The sequence below is a fragment of the Canis lupus genome, chromosome 26, assembly GCF_048164855.1.
Source record: "Canis lupus baileyi chromosome 26, mCanLup2.hap1, whole genome shotgun sequence".
Lineage (NCBI taxonomy): Eukaryota > Metazoa > Chordata > Mammalia > Carnivora > Canidae > Canis > Canis lupus.
Window position 1 is genome coordinate 23,530,886 of NC_132863.1, and position 20,711 is coordinate 23,551,596.

The 20,711-nt window shown below is 46.8% G+C and overlaps 1 protein-coding gene across 3 annotated transcripts in view; it reads left to right on the forward strand.

Moving 5' to 3' along the window:
- HCK (HCK proto-oncogene, Src family tyrosine kinase) overlaps window positions 1-20,711 on the forward strand; it is a 40,230-nt gene that overhangs the window by 3,988 nt on the left and 15,531 nt on the right. For all 3 annotated transcript variants that reach the window (XM_072800516.1, XM_072800518.1, XM_072800517.1), the window contains exons 2-6: window positions 11,361-11,478; window positions 14,240-14,282; window positions 14,581-14,680; window positions 15,472-15,570; window positions 18,937-19,040. In XM_072800516.1, coding sequence (XP_072656617.1) covers window positions 11,362-11,478; window positions 14,240-14,282; window positions 14,581-14,680; window positions 15,472-15,570; window positions 18,937-19,040 — 463 coding nt within the window. In that variant the 5' untranslated portion in view covers window position 11,361. The remainder of the gene's footprint in view (window positions 1-11,360; window positions 11,479-14,239; window positions 14,283-14,580; window positions 14,681-15,471; window positions 15,571-18,936; window positions 19,041-20,711) is intronic.

A 20,711-nucleotide genomic window follows, 5' to 3' on the forward strand; every position in this document is an offset into this window, starting at 1 on the left:
ATTAAAAAGAATCACAACACGGAGCCAACTGAAATATACCTGTGTGTTGAAGTATCTCAGGCAAGGGAGATACTTCCTACATTCCTACATTCCAAGTTTCTCTGAGGCTCATACGACTGAGCCATCCAGGCACCCTGGATTTCTGTCTTTCAAAAAACCGAGTTGGCAATAGTGAGACTAGAGACTCTGTCTCTCATCCTCTCTGCTATTACTCATGGCAGCACTGGTTAAGCCACGTAGGGCTTACCCTGCTCACTATCCCTGAGCTGTCGGTTTGCACCACCCTCCCTTGGATCACTTTCCTCATGTGGGTGTCCCTATAGGCCCCTATAGCCATTTGACTTTTCAAGTCTTTCCCCCCAATTTTGCCTCCCTTTTTATAAAAAAGGAATATCAGGTCCAGAGAGGTGAGTAGCTTTCCCGAAGTTACACAGCATGTTAGTGGTACAATCTCTCTTAGCCTCCATCTTTCTAAACAACCCCTACTGTACTTTGATCCCCACCTCATTTTTCCAGTTTCCTCCATCCCAGGGCTGGGAGTTTTAGTGTACCTCCAGGGACACGGGTAATGATGCAGAAGAAACCCTTGCTCCAATATAAGATGTGCCCTTGTTCTTGGCTGGTGCCGATGGCCACACATGCTGCACCCTATGCATGTTGCTGCAATGCTTCAGATGGCAATGCATCGGGGCCTGCATTCCTAATACTACCCTGAGACACCCACTGAAGTTCACAATGTCACCCTGAAATCCTTTGGCCTGGGAGACTTAGGTGCAGCCAAGTGCATAGGAGACCTTCCCAAACCTCTGCCAGAGCCCAGGAGCCCAGGAGACCAGCGTCTGAGTGCCCACATTGCCTCAAAGGAGCTGTAATTCGTTTGGGAAATCCCCTCACTCTCTGAATCTCAGATTCTTTATCTGAAAAATGGAAATAAGGATACTACCCCCCAAGTCATGTAGTAAAAATCCTTTGATGCCAACACGGAAAAAAACGATACTCCATATTTTCTGTGGAAAATATGTATCTATGTACATATGTATCTTATGTGAGTTTCCTATGAATCTTAGTGTGAGTTTCCTTAGAAGCAGACCCTAGGAAAGGGGCCATGTGCAATTACTATTTTGTCTATTTGGGAGAGGATCCCAGAAACCCCTGGGAGGAGAGTGGGGAAGTGAGACAGAAGAGAAGGCAGTCATTAAAGGTGTGTTATCATGCCAGTCACTTCTGTGGGCACCAGGAGGTCAGTTCTGCGGGGAGCCCCGGGAGCCAGTGAGCATGCGCAGGAGGTGAGGGACCTGGGGTATTTATCCACCTGCTCCTGTCAGTCACCGGTCGAAGACTGCTCCTGGGAGATGCTGTTTCTCTAGCACTTCCACTTGCCAAGCTCACGGGCAGAGCAGGTGCCAGTGGCCATAGAGAAATCTTTTAGGGAGGGAAATACATGTGCTGCCAGCAGGAGTGCTCTGAAACGGTAAAGCACAGAGTGATGGGGTGGCACATCGACAGATACCCCTGAGCCCAGAGGCTTGTGCGTAAATGCAGAGGCAGAGGTGGCTGTGGGGGGAAAGTGGTGGCCATGGACAGCCTGTAAAGGGAGTAATCCAAAAGTACCTTAGATTTATCTGTAACGTTTTCATTTTTAATAAGGACGATGTGCTGTTTTACCACATGATGGAAGGTAATTTTAAAAACAAAATACAGGGGGATCCCTGGGTGGCTCAGCAGTTTGGCGCCTGCCTTTGGCCCAGGGCGTGATCCTGGAGTCCCGGGACCGAGTCCCACATTGGGCTCCTGGCATGGAGCCTGCTTCTCCCTCTGCCTGTATCTCTGCCTGTTTCTCTCTGTGTCTATCATGAATAAATAAATAAAATCTTTTAAAAAAATTAAAAAAAATACATACCTCCAAAACAGAAAAGAAACTGAGACTCTGTCAACTATAAAAAAGCAGCTGTAAAAGGGTCAGAGCATGCGTTATTGTGGCTTCGAGGTTTCTATTTGTGGGGGCAGATTGGGGACAGCTGACTTTGGAGCAGGATGGGAAGTTAGAGTTAAAAGTTGCCCCCGGGGCAGGGGGGGAGGGGAATTAGTCACCATGTCCTGTCTGAAGAGGGCAACCTCCACTCAGTTCTAGTCAAGGAGGGGCTTCATTCCTCTCCAAGCAGAGATAAACAAACACGAATATCCCTTTTCAGTTTAGACAAACTTTTGTAACTGGTTTCAATGGGAAAAAACAGGGCACCCAAGAAGGAGACTTCATTCAATTATTCAAGAATTTATTGAGCACCTATTGTGTCCTCATTTTATACACTGAGATGCAGCAGTGCACAAAACAATCACTACCCTCGTGTGTCTTACATTCTCCAGGTGACATATGATAAACAGATCCTTAGGTAATACGTTAGTGTATTAGTCTAGGTCCTTTAAGAAGAAGACTCTCATCTCAGAGATTAAATATGCAAGAAATATATTAGCAGGAATGCATGTGGGAGCAACTAGGAGAGGCTAGGAAAACCAGTAAATGGCAGGGCATGTTGGACTCCAAATGAATGGGAAGAAGGGAAGGAAGGAAAGAAAGAAGGAAGGAAGAAAGGAAAGAGGGGTAGAATTGTCTTAGTCTCCAGTGCAATTCCAAGGAAGGCTTGGCAAGGCTGTTGAGGAGCCCTTAGCCACAGCCTTCTGTCAGAGGTCCCCCTAGCATGGCCTGCCTCAGCATCCCTGACACACTCCATCATTGGCTGGGAACAGCCCATGGCAATGGGACTTTAAAGCACAGCAGTTGGGGCCATTGATCCATTCCGCTCTCTGCAGAAGATGATAGGCTCATCTTCATGGCTGCCACATCAGCTGCTGGTTACAGCCATATAGAAGGCAGCTGGGAAGGGTTAGAAAGTGATGGGATTTGGGGGCGGGTGTTCCTATTCTTAATCAGGGTGATGAGACAAGGCCTCTTTGAACAAGTGAGATCAGCAAAGAGATTTGGGTGATATGAAAGAAGTTTTTTGGGTGAAGAACATTCTAGAAAGTAGCATGTGCGCTGGCCCTGAAGTGGAAACATGGTTGGTGAATTGAGGAATAGCAAGAGGCTAGTGTGGCTCAAAGGAAGCATCAGGGAGAATGACAGGACTGCAGGGTTGGGGGGAGCCCAGATCCTGGAGCCTTGTCAGCCACAGAGGGGACTTGGGCTTTTATTCCAAGTAAGATGAGATCCCCAGGAGTTGTTGAGCAGAGTTGTTGGGCAGAGGAGGGGCATTACCTGATTTGTATCTTTTTTAAATTTTTTTTTTTACAGATTTTTATTTATTTATTCATGAGAGACAGAGAGAGACAGACAGACAGAGGGAGGAGCAGGCTCCACGCAGGGAGCCCAACGTGGGACTCGATCCCACGTCTCCAGGATCAGGCCCTGGACCAAAGGCAGCGCTAAACCGCTGAGCCACCAGGGCTGCCCTACCTGATTTATATCTTAAAAGGGTTGCTGATCTATAAGAGGCAGAGTGGGGATTCAAACCCAGCTCTTTGTGACATCAAATCCCATCCTATAGTTTTCAAACCTGCCTGCCCCCTGCTTACCTTAGAGATAAAATTATCCTGAGGAGGTTCACAATTGCTCTTGAATCCAGACTTGAACAGGTGACCCAGAGGTAACAATGGACATGCTAGGAGTTTACTACATGTTTAGAACAAGTAATAAAATAAATGCATCTCAGAGCCAGCCCTCTGGCCAAGTCAGGTGAATGACCAGAGGCCCTGAGTTCCTCTTCAGCATGTTGCTCTGTCACTTGCTATTGTGTAAACCAGGGCACAACGCTCATCCTTTCTGAGGCTGCTGCTCCACCGGTGTAACAAAGGTCTCTCCAACCTCTTCCTGTTTGCAAAGTCCAAATTTTGAGCTCTTTGATAAAAAAGAAGCTGAGGGTCAGAAAAGGGGAGACATGAGGAGCCGAGGTGACCCTCATGTCCACAAGGGATAATAGTCACTTGGAGGGTTAGGTGGCTCATTGAGAAAATAGGGAACCATGGGAGTGGGATCCATATGGCCTTGCACGCTTGGAAACTCTTTAGGAAGTTGTCCCTGATGGGGGCAAACTTTTCCCCACCTCATGGCTGAGCTACTCTGAGGAGGGAAAGTTCCTCTAATTGGACAGTCTTGAGCCCTGGGCCCCTAGACGTCTGCCTTCCCTAACGTCCTGTTTGGGTTCCTCATCCTCGTTCTGCAGTTCCCCACTGCAGCCTCTGGGGCTGGCTCCAGTGGACGATGAGAGGCAAGAGAGCTGGGCTGTCGTTCTACCTGTCACTGACCATCTGGGAAACCTTTCTGCCCTGGATCTCCATGTCACCCTCTGTAAAATGGATTCCTCGTTCTGATCCTGCTGACTTCAATCAAATATGGTCAGGCCTATAGAAAGTTGAACACAATGTATTTACTCCACAAGTGTATATGGAGGGCCAAAAACATGCCAGGCACTTTCTAGACATGGTGTCCGTGCCATCAACTTCTTGGGGTCCATATTCCATACATTCTCACCTATTCTAATAGATCTAATGCCCTCTTCTCATCCATCAAAACCTGCTATCTATGAAGTCCTTGCCATAACCATTTACACTTAAGTATGAGTTGCAACCCCTTATAAGAGTTTCCTCTGAACAGGGCAGCACTCTGAGGTTTGAGGGGGCAGAAATCCAACTTAAACTGGCCCAAGCAGAAGAGGGAGATTATTGGGAAGTCCATGAACACATCCACTTCAGGAAGGGCTGCATTCAAGGGCTTGGGAATCTGTGTTTCTCCATTTCTTGGCTCTGCTTTGCAACTCTTTTCCAGGCAAAGGCCGATGGATGACTCTCAATGTCACATGTCCACCTCTGCTTCTGTTACTGCAACTCTGATCAGCCAGACTTGGTCACAGACACCCACACACACACCGACAACCAGAGGTTGAAGTCAGCTCTACCCCAATCCATGAGATGAGGGTAGGGGAGAGATGGTTCCCAAAGGAAGACTGGGGTGCTGTTCTCAGAAGAAGGGGTAGCAGAGACTATGCAGGAAAGAGCTATAGCTGTCCTCTTCAGAGAACTTATCATCTAACATATCACTTCATATTGGAGAAACTGAGGCCCAGAGAGAGGTTGGGACTTGCCTGAGCTCACACAGAGAGTTTGTGGCACAGGTGAAACCAGAATCCGGGGCTCCTCAGCCTCAGCCCTCACAGGCCTCTGCTTGAGCCTAAAAGCTCCTGTTAGGAGCATGGGCAGGAGGTGGAGGTGAGGGACCTGGGCTATTTAAAACCATCTTCTGCTCACTCCACAGAATGCCCAGGCAGCGCCCTGGCCTCTCCCCTTGGGGCTTCAGTCTGAGCATGTAGGAGGAGTCTCTGAGGCTCCACAGCCGGCATGGTGACCGTGGGAAGCACCCAGGGCAAGCAAACTGACACTTCTCATTGCCCTCTCATGTAACGACTTCAGAAGCAGAGGGGGCAAGGAGCGAGTTTTCAGTTTCCAGGAGTTTGGCAGTGACCTGAGGAAGTATCTTTGCCAGGGGTCAGCAGTTCTAAGTTAGTTTGGGGCCAGCCAGGCAACTTCTGCTCTCAGAGCCTGGTTTTATTTATTTTTATTTTTTTTAAGATTTTATTTATTCATGAGAGACACAGAGAGAGAGGCAGAGACACAGGCAGAGGGAGAAGCACGCTCCATGCAGGGAGCCCCATGTGGGATTTGATCCGGGGATTCCAGGATCACGCCCTGGACTGAAGGTGGCGCTAAACCGCTGAGCCACCCTGGCTGCCCCGGAGCCTGATTTTAAACCCCGTTAGATAAGAATCACGTGTTCAGAGGTTTTTAAAAACTTTTCACAACCATGTCACACAGGACCTCAGGCCAAGCCTAAGAAGCAAGGGCTTCCTATTTTACAGAGCAGAACATGAAACTAGGGGAAGCGACCTACCTAAGGTCACATGGCCAGTCACTGGCAGAACGAGGATCCAAACGCAAGTTATTCTGACACCCAGTTCAGCCCTTACTCCACTACATTGAAGGATCTCATATTTCGGTGTGTGTAAGAATCTCCTGAAGAATTGTTAGAAATGCAAATTCCAGGCCCTCATCCCCAGAGCCTCTGGTCCATTCGATCCAGATTATAGCCCAGGGATATCCAAGAAGCATTTGGATGTGAGCAGTAAAAATACGATTCGAACTATCTTAGACAAAATTGAGAATTTATTTGTTCATAAACTGGAAAAATCCTGAGATTGTCAAGTTTCAGACATAGCTGGATCCAGGTGTTCATACATGTCTTCAGGAATCACCCTGTCTCCATCACTCAGCTCTGCCGGCCTCTATGATGGCTTTACACTAAGACAGTCTCTTTCTTTGTGATGTCAGAATGAGTCCCAAGAGCTCTGGTTCCCCACATTTACATCAGCAATCCTTACATAAATAGAGTGCCTTTTTCCTAATTTTTTCAGTAAAAGCCCAAAGCCAGTTCTGATTGCCTCAGTTAGAATCACATACATATGTATAATTGAATTAGCCACTGTTAGTTGTCAGGGGGATGTGGAATTCTCTGGTTGGCCAGACCTGTATCAAGTTGTCAATCCCTGAAAGCAAGGGAGGGATTAGCCTCCTGAAATGCCTTGCATTGAGTGGGAAAAGGCTAGTTTTTCAAGGAAAATCCAGGTGCTGTTATCAGAAGAGGGATAGATGCTGAGGAAGCCAGAGCAAAAGGTGATGACTGCTTCTCAACTAAAATCACACAAATCATCTGGGCCTTGTTGAAATGCACATTCTGATTGATGGATGGAGGACTATGATTCTGCATTTTTTTTTAAGATTTTATTTATTTATTTCTGAGAATACACAGAGAGGAGAGAGAGAAGCAGAGACACAGGCAGAGGGAGAAGCAGGCGCCATGCAAGGAGTCTGACATGGGACTCGATTCCGTGGCTCCAGGATCAGGCCCTGGGCTGAAGGTGGTGCTAAACCATTGAGCCACCCGATTCTGCATTTCTAACAGCTCCTGTGTGATGCTGCCGCTGGTCCTCACACTGTCACACACAGTAGCCAGGTGCTCTGTTACATTTCTAAGCTCACATTTCTAAGCTCACTAAGGCCTTGTGTCACAAGGCCTCTGCAGTCCCATCCTGCAGAGAGAGCCTTGGCTATATAACCTCTTCCCTCATCCTCTCCTCACCCCCTCCCATCCCATGGCCCACAGACCCACCCAAACAGTAGCGTCATCTATTTGGGAACCAACTTGTCAACATACTGCAGACTCAGCTGCCAAGTCATAGCTGGAGAAATTGTCCATTGTGTTCTTCAGTAACCTTTAGACAAGGAGTCACATAATGAATTCCCGTTTGAATTTAGTGTTCACAAAATATTTTTTTTCTGTCAAAAAATTACTGTACTTCCTGGAATTACGGTCTTTGCCCATCTGTAACAGCTTCTTTGTATGCAGCTTTAGAATATCATTCTGTATGTTCAGTCTTCCCTTCTCAACTCAGTCCCTGGAGGAGAAACCACGTCCTGATGCTTTCACTTTGAACTGATGACAGACTCTGGGCATGAGTTTATTCACTAATTATGAATTATGCTCCTACTATGTGCCAGGGAGGTACTAAGCCAAGCTCTGAGGGACACAGACGTGAGTAGAACAAGCCTCTGCTCATGATGGAAATGTTCTGTATCTACACTGTTACACTCAGTAGCTTTGAGCCACAGGTGGCTATTTTTTAAAAATTTAGATTCAATTAATTAACATATAATATATTATCGGTTTCAGAGGTAGAGTTCAGTGATTCATTAGTCTTATATACTATCCAGTGCTCATTACATCACGTGCCCTCCTTAATGTCCATCAGTCAGTTTACCCCCTCCCCCAACTCCCCTTCCTCACAGGTACCTATTGAGCACCTGAAACATGGCAAGTCCTAACAGAGATGTGCTATATACGTGTGTAACTTACACACTGGGATTGGAAGACTTAGTGTGCAAAAAATAAGTATAAAGTATCTCATTGATAATATTTTTTACTTTAAATAAATAAATAAATAAATAAATAAATGTATTTTTATTTTTAAGTAAGCTCTCAACCCAACCTGGGGCTTGAACTCACGACCCCAAGATCAAGAGTCACACACGCTATTGACTGATGAGAATTTTATATTGATTACATGCTAATAATTTTTGACACGTAAGGGAAAATAAATTTATCTTAAGATTAATTCGCTTGTTTCTTTTTACCTGGAAAAATATGGCTGTAGAAAATTTTAAATTATATACATGGCTCCCATTACATTTCCAGGTCTGGTGATCACAAAAATGAGTATGTCTGAGGTCACTCTATGCCAAGCAGTAGAATAGTTCTCCTGGTTTAGGGGGACTGTCGCATTTTATGCAAATTTGAATCCTGCCAGTATGTAACTTTTAAAAAATCATTTTATTGTGCAAAAATTGATCTGATGGGAACCCCTTATTTTAATAAGTTAACTTCTTAGGGTGCCTGGGTGGCTCAGTCAGTTAAGCATGTGACTCAGTCTCAGCTCAAGTCTTTTTTTTTTTTTAATTTTTATTTATTTATGATAGTCATCACAGAGAGAGAGAGAGGCAGAGACATAGGCAGAGGGAGAAGCAGGCTCCATGCACTGGGAGCCTGACGTGGGATTCGATCCCCGGTCTCCAGGATCACGCCCTGGGCCAAAGACAGGCGCTAAACTGCTGCGCCACTGTGCCGCTGCTCAAGTCTTGATCTCAGGGTTCGGAGTTCAAGCCCTACATTAGACTCCAGACTTACTTAAAAAAATTTAAAAATATAAAATAAAAATAGAAAGTTAACTTCTTAAGTGTTGCCGTATCTCTAAGTTTGTGATTTGGAGGAATTACAACCTGTATCTGCTTTATCTTCCAGGGTAGGTCCACGTTTGCTAGTAAACAGAACTGGTTATGGTTAACATTTCTATAGTGCTTGCTGTGTGCCAGGAATCTTTACATTTATCAACTCATTCAGTGCTCACCACCACCCTGTGGGGTAGAAGCCCACCATCCTTTCTCAGAGGTGGCCTCGGATCATGCACGAATATGAGAACCGCTGAGACCCGATGTTCAGGACCCTGTAGCTATCTCGAATATGTAAATTGCTGGTATAAATGATACTCAGTAGGTGCTCAGAGAAGCAGAAGCACTGCCCTGCATCACACAGCAGTGTTCTTCCCAGAACACTCTTATGTAATCGAAAAATATGAAATGTAATATGATTGTATGCCATATAGAACCACACAATATGCTGTTTTATTTCCAGAACTGTAATACATATTTATCACAAGTCAAAGAGAGGTGTTTTAAATGCATATAAGTACATTATAAAGCAGTGATTAATTGTGATAATTTTTCAAATTAATGATCCAGCACTCTGGGAGCCTGAACAAGTTCTTTATTTTATTCACAACAGGCAAATGAAGCAGAAACCGCCTAAGTCTTGAAGTAGTAAATTGTTGCCAATTCCCACAAGGACAGACAAAAACATCCTTGTGAATAAAAGAATCTTTTTTAAAAAAGTAACTCCCCTAAGCCAGGAATATGGATTTTTTTTCCCCTTAAACCACAAACATGTGTTTATTTTAACAAGATAAGTATAACTGAGTTCTCACTGCTTTAGAGGAGAATTGCAATTGTGTAGAGCCAAGGAAAACAATTACTCTCTCATGTGACTGCTTATGGCTCATCTTCTCAGCAAATACATGTGGGCATTTTGAAAGAAGAAATAAAACATTTCTGCCACTTTTGCAATTAAGTTTTGACTCTGAAGTTTGACTTTTATCTTTAAATTTTGTGAACCCATCAGCAAAGTCTGTCAGATTTACTTCCAAAATGTTCCCCCAAATCTGTCCATTGCTTACCTCCTTGACAGTCACCCCCCCACTCCCACCCAGGGGCCAGGCCACCATCAGCTCATGCCTGGACTCCTGCAGTGGACAGGGTTCCCTGCCCTGCCTCCTGGAGTCCATACTCCACCCAGCAGCCATTATTTGAAATGCAAATGAATCCTATTATTCTCCTGCTTAAAACTTCCCATGGTTTCTCAACATCTTTAGAATCAAACCCAGATTCCTCACTGGCTGAAAAAGATGTGGCAATCTTATCCCAAACTGCACTCCTCTTCCCTGCCTGTGATCTCCAGCCACAATGGCCTCCTTTTAGTACCTCATTCTCTCCAAGCACATTCTAGCCTCAGAGCTTTTGCACTTGCTGTTCCCTCTGCCTGTAACACTGTTCCCTCACAGTGTTACATGACTGGCTGCTTTGTACCGCTCAGGTCCCAGGTCTGACATCACCTCCTCAGAAAAGGCTTCCCCAATCACCCTGTCTAAAAAAGCCCTGCACTGTTTCCTATCACATCCTTAATTGTCCTCACACTTTTCACTGACTAAATTTATCCTGTTACATATTTGTTTACCTGTTTATTGTCTGTCTCCCATTCACCTCCAGAGTGAGCTCCTTAAGGGAAAGAACTTGCCTGTCTTATTCATCGTTTAGAAGAGTGCTCAATAAATGTTTCCTTAGCAAACAAAGGAATGAATAACCAAATAAACTAATGAGAGAAAGAAGGAAGAAAGAAAAGGAGAGAGGGAGGGAGGAAAGAAACTATTATAAGGCAGTTATAAAATGATACAAGGAATATGATGCCTTGACTATTATTTAGCTAGACTGAGCCATATTATGTGATCTCATCTTGGTCATTTAATATAAAATGGTAATATATTATATAATAATAGTATAGTTTCACTATAATGTTTGCTCTGAGTTCCATGCTCTGCTAAGTATTTCCCCACCTACATGTTTTCTCATCCTTCCAATACCTCGAGAATATGTGGTATCATTACCATCTCCACTTTGCTGATGAGGAACTGAGACTGGGGAGCAGAGAGAGTGATGAATGAGGTGTTGATGGGTGGAGGGGCCAAGTGTCAGCTCAAGGTTTTCTAATCCCAGAACCTGTGGTGCCTACCACCCGTGCTGCTCTAAGGCTCTGCATGCTGAATGATGATGATCCTCATGACTTATTCTCTGAATAAACTCCCCATTGCAGAGGTCCTTGGTAGCATGATCCTATGACAACTTGCCAACTCTGTGTGGGTATATGGCAGACATGGACGTGGGGAAGCCCAACAGTGGCAAGGGCAGAGTGGGCTCTATGTGGCAAGGGTGGGACTGAATGCGGCTGGCAGGGGCAATGGGTTGGGGGGTGGGGGGGAGACAGGGTAGGGGAAAGGGAGCCAGCCTGAGGGCAGGCGGCCTGGAATCCAGCATCCAAGACTCCCCTGTATGGGGCTCGGGGCAAACCAGGCTCACTTCCCTTCTCTCTGATGCAGGATGGGGTGTATGAAGTCCAAGTTTCTCCAGGACAGAGGCAAGGTCTCAAAAACTGAGCCCAGCGCCAACTCACACAGCCCTGTGTATGTGCCAGATCCCACATCTGCAAACAAGCGGGTGAGTGGGGGAAGAAAAGGGGGGTCAGTAGCCTGAAGGACTGCCCCATGCCGTCCCAAATTGCCCTAACAGTCTCCTGTTTTCCTGAGGGTCAGCAGGGTATGTTTGGGGTGACATGGAGCTGACTCTTCACCAGCAGTGCCCTAACTCTCTGGGACAAGTCTGCACCAAGGACCTAGGGCAATGACATCACTCCTCCTTGTCCAGCTGTCCAGGCCTTCTTGGCCCCTCAGCCTCGGCTCCAGGGACCAGGTCCCAGTGGGCACAGCAGAGGCCCCAAGCCTGGGTGGTAGCATGAGCAGTGCAGAGAAGAGTCAGTGACCTGACCAGTAACAGCAGCAGTTGAAGTAATGATAGTAATGATAATATCAGTGCCATAGCAATAACCATAACAACATTGTAACAGCAAGACCAGTGGGAATATAGTGGCAAGCGCAGATGCAGTAAATAAGAGAAGTGGTCATACTAGTAGAGGCTATTTGCTTACTTATCTTCTGCATATGCAGGGCTTATGAGGCACCAAGTGCTGACCTAAATGCTGTATGGTTATTAACATCTTAAAGCCTCACAGTAATCCTAGGTCATGACTCTTATTATACAGGTGAGACCCGGAGCTTAATAATTTGCCGAAGGCCATGGATTGTAAGGGGTAGGGGCAGGAGTCAAACCTGGCAGTGCAAGCTCCAAAGTACCAGTGGATGGAGCAGGAAAAACTAGGCGGAAGCCAAATGTTAATGAGGAAAGTAGTTAGGGCAGTACTAGTGGTGATAATGGGAGCCATAGTTGTCACGGCAGTGGTACTACTTGTCCTGTAGTTGTGAGAGTGATACAAGAGTGGCAATAGAACGAACAGTGGTGTTAACAGTAACAGAACTAGTGAAGGTGGTGATGGTACTATAGCAGCAGGAACGGTTGTAATAATCATACCATTCTTGGACCACCTGCCATGTTTGAGGCACTGGGGTAAGGTGTTTCTTCTATATCATTAGTAGAAAAAACTGAGAGGCAGGAGGTATGGCACTTTAAAGCCACTAGGACTCAAAGAAGGGAAATGCCTTCTGGGAGTCACACAGCTGGGAACAGCAGAGCCAGGTCTTTCTAACCCCAAGGCCGGGGCTCTCTCTGGAATCCTGCAGTCCATGCCCTTATCTGAGCTCATCTAGGGAAACATAGCCTCTGCTTGCTGCCTCAAGGGGCAAGGGTGTACTCCTTCCTGGGGCAGGCCCTCAGAAAGTTCTTCCTCAGATGGAAGGGAAGCCTCTTGTCTCATAATGCTTATGCCTTGTTCCCAAACCTACCCCTTAGCCCTGTACCAAATACAAACAGTCCCTTTGCCCTATGACAACCAGTTGAGAATGAAGGCAAAGACCTTACCCCAAACCACCCATTCCTTCTAAATCATTTTTCACATGACATGGCTTCCTGCCCACCTTCCATTCTGCTTGCCCTTCTCCAGGCATGGTATCTAGAACAGGACTAATTCATGGAATAAGGGAATAGTGGAATAGTCACCTCCCTCCCTCTGACACTTGACCTCTATTAATACCTCCCGATTATATGAGCTTCTCACTCCAGTGACGTCCTGAACTGACATCCTAAGCCCTAAGTCACTCCCAGATCTGTTCTTTCCTAACCTGCGTGGCCCTGGGCCCTCTCTATGGTTAGGGCTTCAGGCTCTCTGAGGCCTTCTAGCTTGGCACCAATGGAGGGCAGGGAGTTTTCTCCCACTAGTTTTTGGTTGTCTCCTGAGCATCAGACTTAAGGGATGCTATTATCAGTCATTTGTTGTTCTCCTACAGGGCATTAGTTCAGTGGTAAGTTAGTAAGTGTTCTTCAGAGAAAGGGTTCCCAGGCCAAATCAGTTTACAAAACATGGGGCAAAACAGGCTCCTTCCCTGTGGGAGTCCTCAAAGCTTTGTGAATCTTGATGGGCTTTATGGGTCTCCCCTTAAAAAGACATACCTGTCATAGTTTCCCACACTTGTTTTTCTAAGTTTAGTTGTGTGAGACACAAACACATTGCCCTTGAAAAAGAAAAATCATAAATAACAGTTAAAGCTACAGTTTCTTCTGACCTATGTCCCCCTCCCCAGTGGTATCACATCCCTCCCCAGAGGCATCAACTCTTGTGGTGTCAGTGTGGATCCTTGCAAACTTGTTTCCAAGAATTTACACTCACACATATACAGTATATGTCCACCGAATGTATGTGTGTGTACATGATCTCTATAAATATATCATGTTTCTCATTCAGAAGAACTAGCTTTGTTCACTCAACAATGTATTTTTAAGACCTAGTTGAGCATAGAATGAAGTTCCATCTCCCTGAGGGCTGTTTAGAGCACCATGGTGAGAGTGCCAAGGGAAAGAAGCCAGTTCCCCTCTGGATGAACACTTAGATCCTTTCATACACATAATGGAGCCTTTATGCATGGGATGTGTTGGTAGACCTACAGTTTCTTCAAACATATCTTAGAAAACACTGATCTGGACCAACCCCTTCTCCATTATGTCAAGGAGGGAGACAAGCCAGTGTCCCCCAGGATGTCCAAGGCCAAAGCTACAACCCAAGACACCTGGATCCTTGTGGTGCCCCTGATGTGCGCTGTGACCTCCCATATATCCCCAACCCTCTTGGGTCTTCCTCCCTTGATACACAGAGCTGGGATGAGATACTCTTGGGTATCCTTTTTGACACAGACCTTCTGTAGCTCCCCACACAGTATCAGATTCATCCCCTTCTCTCATTTCTTCCCCACAGCGTCCTGATCACAGTAACGACAACCTACCAGGGTCCAAGGAAGGTATGTATCTGACAAATATGTGGTGGAGTCTTGTGTTAAATAGAGGATTAGGTTGGGTTCTCAGAGTTTAAGGCAAAAATCCCAAACAGTCAAAACCACCCTTGCAAACCCTTTAACTTGCTCCCAAAGTATTTTGTGCAAGCTATTTTGTTTCTATTACACTGTCTAGGACTTATACCATAAGACAGACATGTCAATGGGTCCAGGGATGGGTGCCAGTTGTTGGGATAGGAAACACTCAGGGTTGTGGTAGTGCTCAGATAAAGCCTCACCATCCCATGTATCTCTCTTCCAACAGGTCCTGATGACATAATTGTGATCGCCCTGTATGATTATGAGGCCATTCACCATGAAGACCTCAGTTTCCAGAAGGGAGATCAGATGGTGGTCCTGGAAGAGTGAGTCTCTCTATCCCACTTCTAAGGCATAGCTACCTCCAATACTCAATCATGCTCTCTTTTGTGTTTCAGTAAAGAACCTGAGCTATCTTATATTAGGGAGTATAACGGCTGATAAAAACCTGATAATAATAGAGGATGAAGGGTTTGGTTAACCTGGATAAGAGTAAGTACACAAAGGAGCTTGTGTGCTTACTAGTGGTGTACATCCAGGCAACAATGAACCGGTGAAAGTGCTTTTTCAGGGAAGCCTTTCTCAGGCTCCTGTAATTAAGCTACAGGTGTATGGACCAGACCCTCCTGAGATACCTTTGCATTCAGAAATCTCTGGATCTGAGTTTGCTACCTCCAGTCCCCTATATTCTGCACCATCAGTGGGTGTAGTGTCATTGTGTGCTGGAGCTCAAGAATGGGAGTGGTTATGCTTGGTCAGACCACTCCCTGTGGCTCTTGGCCCACAATGAGTCTTCCATGGGCACAGGGCCCCATGCCCTAAGTACGGACCCCTGCAAGTCCAGGGGGAAAGAGTGGGGCCAGGGACCTAGGGCTGTGGGCTGTGAATGCAGGAACCAGGCTTGATTCTAGACCCTCAGATGCACAGTGGGGACTGTGGTAAAGATCCCTACCCTAACTGTGGAGTGCATGCTGGGGGCCCAGGCAGTGGTGACCCTGCCCTTTACCCTATCAGCTTCCTGGGGTTGGGGGGTATCCTAGGCCAAGGCTGGGGGACCCAAGAAGAACCAGGGGAATCTCTCTGCTTCCTGACTCCTTTGCTCACTTCCTGTCCTCAGGTCTGGGGAGTGGTGGAAGGCTCGATCACTGGCCACCCGGAAAGAAGGCTACATCCCAAGCAACTACGTCGCCCGCGTTGACTCTCTGGAGACAGAGGAGTAAGTATTCCATTTTTCTTGCCCTACAGAAGGAAGTATGAGCAAAATCAGGTTTGTTCCTGCCTCGGGGCTTTTACACTTACTATCTCCCCTGCCTGACACACTCTTCCTAGGGATCTCTACTTGCCTGGCTCCTTCTCACCCTTCAGGTCTCAAAGAGGCCTTCCTCAACCACGCTGTCTAAAGCAGATCCCCTCTGGGACTCTGCCTCCCAGGGAGACCTGTTTTATTCCCTTCTGCACACTTCTCGCTAGCAAAAGCAATCTTGTTTCTGTGGTTGCTCACATGTTCACTGTCTGCCTCCCCCACTAGATGGGAGCATTTGAGGACAGAGACCTTGTCTGTCTGCAAGTGTATCCTCAGCACAGGCTGGCATGCAGTAGGTGCTCAATAAATACTTGTTGACTGAAGTCATGCCAAAGAGGGACTTCTGAGAGGCAAGGCTGCCCGCACCTGGTCAGTCATCCCTCATTTGGTTCAGTGTAAATATGTGCCTGCATGGCACCAGTGCCCGAGAGGCAGCTGCAAGAACCAAAAAGACACAGCACACCCCAGCCCTCATAGAGCTCCCTGTAACCCAGAGGGCTAGGCTGCAGGTTCTTCTCCATGTCTAGCTTGACTCTGAAGACACAGTTATACGGCGTGTGTGCATCCATCCCACCATCCAACAGACATTTGTTGAGCATCCAGCAGCCCTGTTCTAGGGACACGAGGTGACTCAGACAGGGTTCCTCCCTGGAGAGGCTCACAGCATGGTGGTGAGTGGCAAGTAAAACAATGGCCATGCTGCAGGGCGACGACAGGTCTCATTCAGAGCCAGCCATTCAAAAAGTTAAGACATGGCAGTCCCTAGAGTTTTATATCCCCTGCCTCCTCCCTCCGGCTAGATGGTATGGCTAGATGGTATTGAGGGTTTGAAATGCCGACCTAATTAAAAATGAAAATGTTTGGGCTTTTCCCATCTTACAGTCATGCCCTTCTTAGTGCACAGGGTACACAAAGTGCTGTGAAAAGTCTCCCCTGTCCTACCACTGACCCTTGTGTCTGGGGCCACCCCAGGGCTCTGCTCCCAGATTCCAGGATCTCAACACACACAGAATCCTTGCACCACACCTCTCCCCGCAGCCTGAGAGGAGGCGCCATCTGGATGGTACTCCCCAAAGGCGACAAACTTGCTGTGTGCAAAAGGCAGGGTACAGACATGTATGATGGGTTATCATTTGCGAACAAAAGGGGATAACCTAAATGGTGGTTCTCAGACTTGAGTGCGTCAGCATCACCTGGAGGGCTGGTTAAAAGGCTGATTTCTTAGCCCTGCTCTGCAACTGTCTGATTCAGAATTTGCATTTCTAATAAGTTCTCAGGGGAGGCTGCTACAGGTCCAGGGACTCACCTGGAGAACCACTGACATGAATATAGACATATCAGGCTTGCAGAATGCACTCACAGGTTCTTGTGTCTGCATCAAGAAACCACCAACAGAGAGGGTGCCTTTGGGGAGGGGAGTCAGGGCATTGGGAAGCCGGGGCAGGGGGGTGGGGATCTTATGTTCTCCCCCTCCTTGAAATAGACAATACTTCAAATGTTTCAAAATGCAAAGGGTGGGGAAGGATATAGAATAAAGAGTGAAAAGTCTTCCTTCCACCCTGTCCCCACCTAGCCACTTCTCCCTAGAGGCAACCAGTTCCTTATGAGTCTTCCCAAATGCTTCATACTTGTGTGAGAAAATACATGTATCTCCCTTTATTTTACACCAGTAGCAGATACTACACATGGCATTCCGCACCTTCTGTCCAGATTTTACATGAAGCCCCTAGAGTGGCCTCCTTCCTTCTACAGCTGCAGTGTCCATCATGTAGATGTCCTATCGTCCCCAACTAGCGGTCACTGAAACCGCTTCCAGTCTTGGGCTATAGTGACTCTCCGGTGTATCTGTCATTTCTTCCTTATGCAAGATCCCTGAGATAACTTCCCAAGGGTGGGATTGCCAGGAAGATGGTTCTTACCAGGTACCCTGTTACATTGCTTGACTATTTCACACAGCACGACGCAGTTCACAGATGAAAGCAAAGAAGGCAAGTAGGCAGTGTCACATGGTGACTAAGAGTGTGGGCTCCAGAGTTAGACTGCCTGAAGTTGAATCTTGCCTCCACCACTTACCAGCTGTTATGACGCCAGTCAAGTAACTTGCTCTCTCCTTTCCTCAGCTTCCTCATCTATAAAATGGGGATAATCAGGACCATGATTTCCATGTAGTTGTTGGGTAGATAACAAGAACTTGATGAATGTTAGCTGTCTTTCTTCCCCAGTTGATACAGAGGAAGCAGAGGCCCAGAGAGGGAAAGCGACTTGCTCAAAGTCACACAGCAGATCTGTGGCAGATGCAAGGCTAGCTGACCTTGGGTCTGGAACGTTTTTCCATTACAGCACACAAACTACTCCTCACCCAGCTGAGGATAGGAATGGATTTGACTCCTATTGATGCTGCTGCTTGGACTTTTTCCACTCAATATCCCAAATATCCAGAGAGAAAAACAAAAAGGTCCAAGGATATGGCCCCAAGTATAAAATTCTTTGAAACCTCACATTTTAGCGTGAAAATTCATGTTGACTTTATATCCAACTTTGCACACACAGAAGAGGATACATTGTAAAGTTTACGAACCTCAGCCTCCCCACTCACATGGACCTGAGACCCTGAGAGGATGGTCATGTGCGCCTGTGAAATTTGCAAAAGCAAGATTTTGACCACAGTTGGTTAAGACTGCTCTATCTTACCAGTTTTTCTTTTTTAAAGATTTTATTTATTTATTCGTGAGAGATACAGAGAGAGAGAGAGAGAGAGAGAGAGAGAGGCAGAGACACAGGCAGAGGGAGAAGCAGGCTCCATGCAGGGAGCCTGATGTGGGACTCGATCCCGGGTCTCCAGGATCACGCCCTGGGCTGAAGGCAACGCTAAACCGCTGAGCCACCCGGGCTGCCCTATCTTACCAGTTTTTCTATCCATCACCATATACTTCACATTGGGTGGCATTGGAATGACCCATGGGCATTTTGTATTTGTAATACTGTGTTCTTTTTTTCGAAAAAAAGTTTTTCCTTTTCTTTTCAAAGAGTTTTGGGGGACCTCTTTCCTTTGGTATTTTGGTATTTTTCTTAAAGAAAGCTCCCCAAACTGCATAAGTTTCCATCTCAGCAAACTGGCTTCACTCTTGGTAAAATGTCTGTTTTGATATCAAAAGAATGGTTCTTTTTCCCAAAGGATCTTGTGGGAAAATCCATGCTGCGGGAAGCCAGGTTCTTGGTATCTCCGTGCCAGGACCGCCTACCCTGGGTTCACATGCTACTCCTGCCCCTTTCCACCAGGTGGTTCTTCAAGGGCATCAGCCGGAAGGATGCAGAGCGCCAACTCCTGGCCCCCGGCAACGTGTTGGGCTCCTTCATGATTCGGGACAGCGAGACCACCAAAGGTGACGCCAGCCCTCCCCACCCTGCCCTGCCCTGCAGGGGTACCCTGAGCATGACTGGCCACCACTCTCCCTCTGTAAATGCCCTGGGGCAGGGGGGTGCTGAGTGACTCCCCCAGGCACCAGACAGTCAAGTTTTCTCCTGCCCTTTGCTGGAGCCTGGTTTGGGTCTTCTCAGCCTCTGTAGTTCCTGGCTGGGTCCCTGGAAGCAGGCCCAAGGGGTCATGGACCCCCAAAACTAATATTCTGTTGAAGCTTGATCTTCAGTAGCTTGTATTACTTAAAATACTCATCACAATAGATCTTGTCCGCAAACCTGATCTCCCTCCTCCCATAAGGAGAGGGTAGACCAGGCGGCAAGAAGAGCCCCAGGCCAGCCTCCTGGAAGACTCTGCTTCAACTGGCTCTTTTGATGTTTTTTGGATGTTTTGATGTTGGCAAACTATTTCCTGAAATTCCTGTGCTGGGAAGGTGGCTTTCTGCCAAGTTGGTGCACAGGAAGCAAGAACAGTACCCCCCAAACATAACATAACTCAAACTCGCATCAGTTGAGGCTAATTTTCCCAAAGGAAAGGATGTCAATAAGGAGTCTTGGGATTTCGGACTTCACACATGGAGTGCATCTTTTCTAATACATTTAGTCTCAAAGCTGCTTGCTTCCAATCAATCAAGTAAATTGTATAAAGTGTGACCTCACAGTACCCTGAGCAAACAGTCTTGCGGACGTCCATCAAAGGCATCTGTGTGGCCTTCTACTCTACCCCTAGATACCCGAATTGACCAAGCCTGAACGTGATAAGATAATGCCACTCACAACCAATGTTTCAAGCCAGTGAATATTTAGACTTTATTTGCTCCCACCCAACAAGTCCCCTTTCAAGCCTCAGGGCAAGGGAAATAGGGCAAAAAGACAAAGCTGTACACACAGGCCCCGGCTTCTACTCTCCAGCTACTCCCAGGATAGCTGGGGGGTTGACTAGGCTGGTCCATCCTGCAGATAGGGACAGGGAAGCCAAAGAAACGCAGACCCCCACTCCCCCCACCCCACCCCCCCAGACCTGCAGGGCAGGAAAGTCAGCCTGGTTCACTCTCACAGCTCCTTAGAAGTGGAGCAGAGGGGCCAGTAGAGCCAATTTAATAAAACTGGCACCACAAGTGCCCTGAATCCCATCCCAGAGCTTCTTGGGTTCCTCCCCACCCCATCTAGTGTCAGCCAAGCCAGCCTCATCTTGGCCAAGCAGAGTGGCAAAGAGTGGGGCCCGGAGCCAGCTTCCTGGGTTTGAATTCTGACTCTGCCACTTCGCAACTGCATGACTGCAAGTGAGTTAGCTTATCTGCTTGGACCTCGGTCTCCTTGCCTGTAAAATGATGGTGATCTAAAATGTCTACCTTGTGGGGTTATTAATTCATTATAATGAATAACATAATTCATTATATTCATATAATTATAATTCATTAGAGTGATCACTATTCATATGCACTCAGTTTATGTGGTTGAAGTTCTTAGAACAGTGGCTGGCATGTATGGTCATTTGTTATCCATGCAACAATTTAAGCCTCCCCAAAAGCCTGTGACATAGAGCACACATTGCACACAGAGCAAACTGAGAGCCAGAGAGGCTAATAGCTTGCCCAAGGACACACAGCTTGCAAATGGCAGAAGCATGGTCCCCC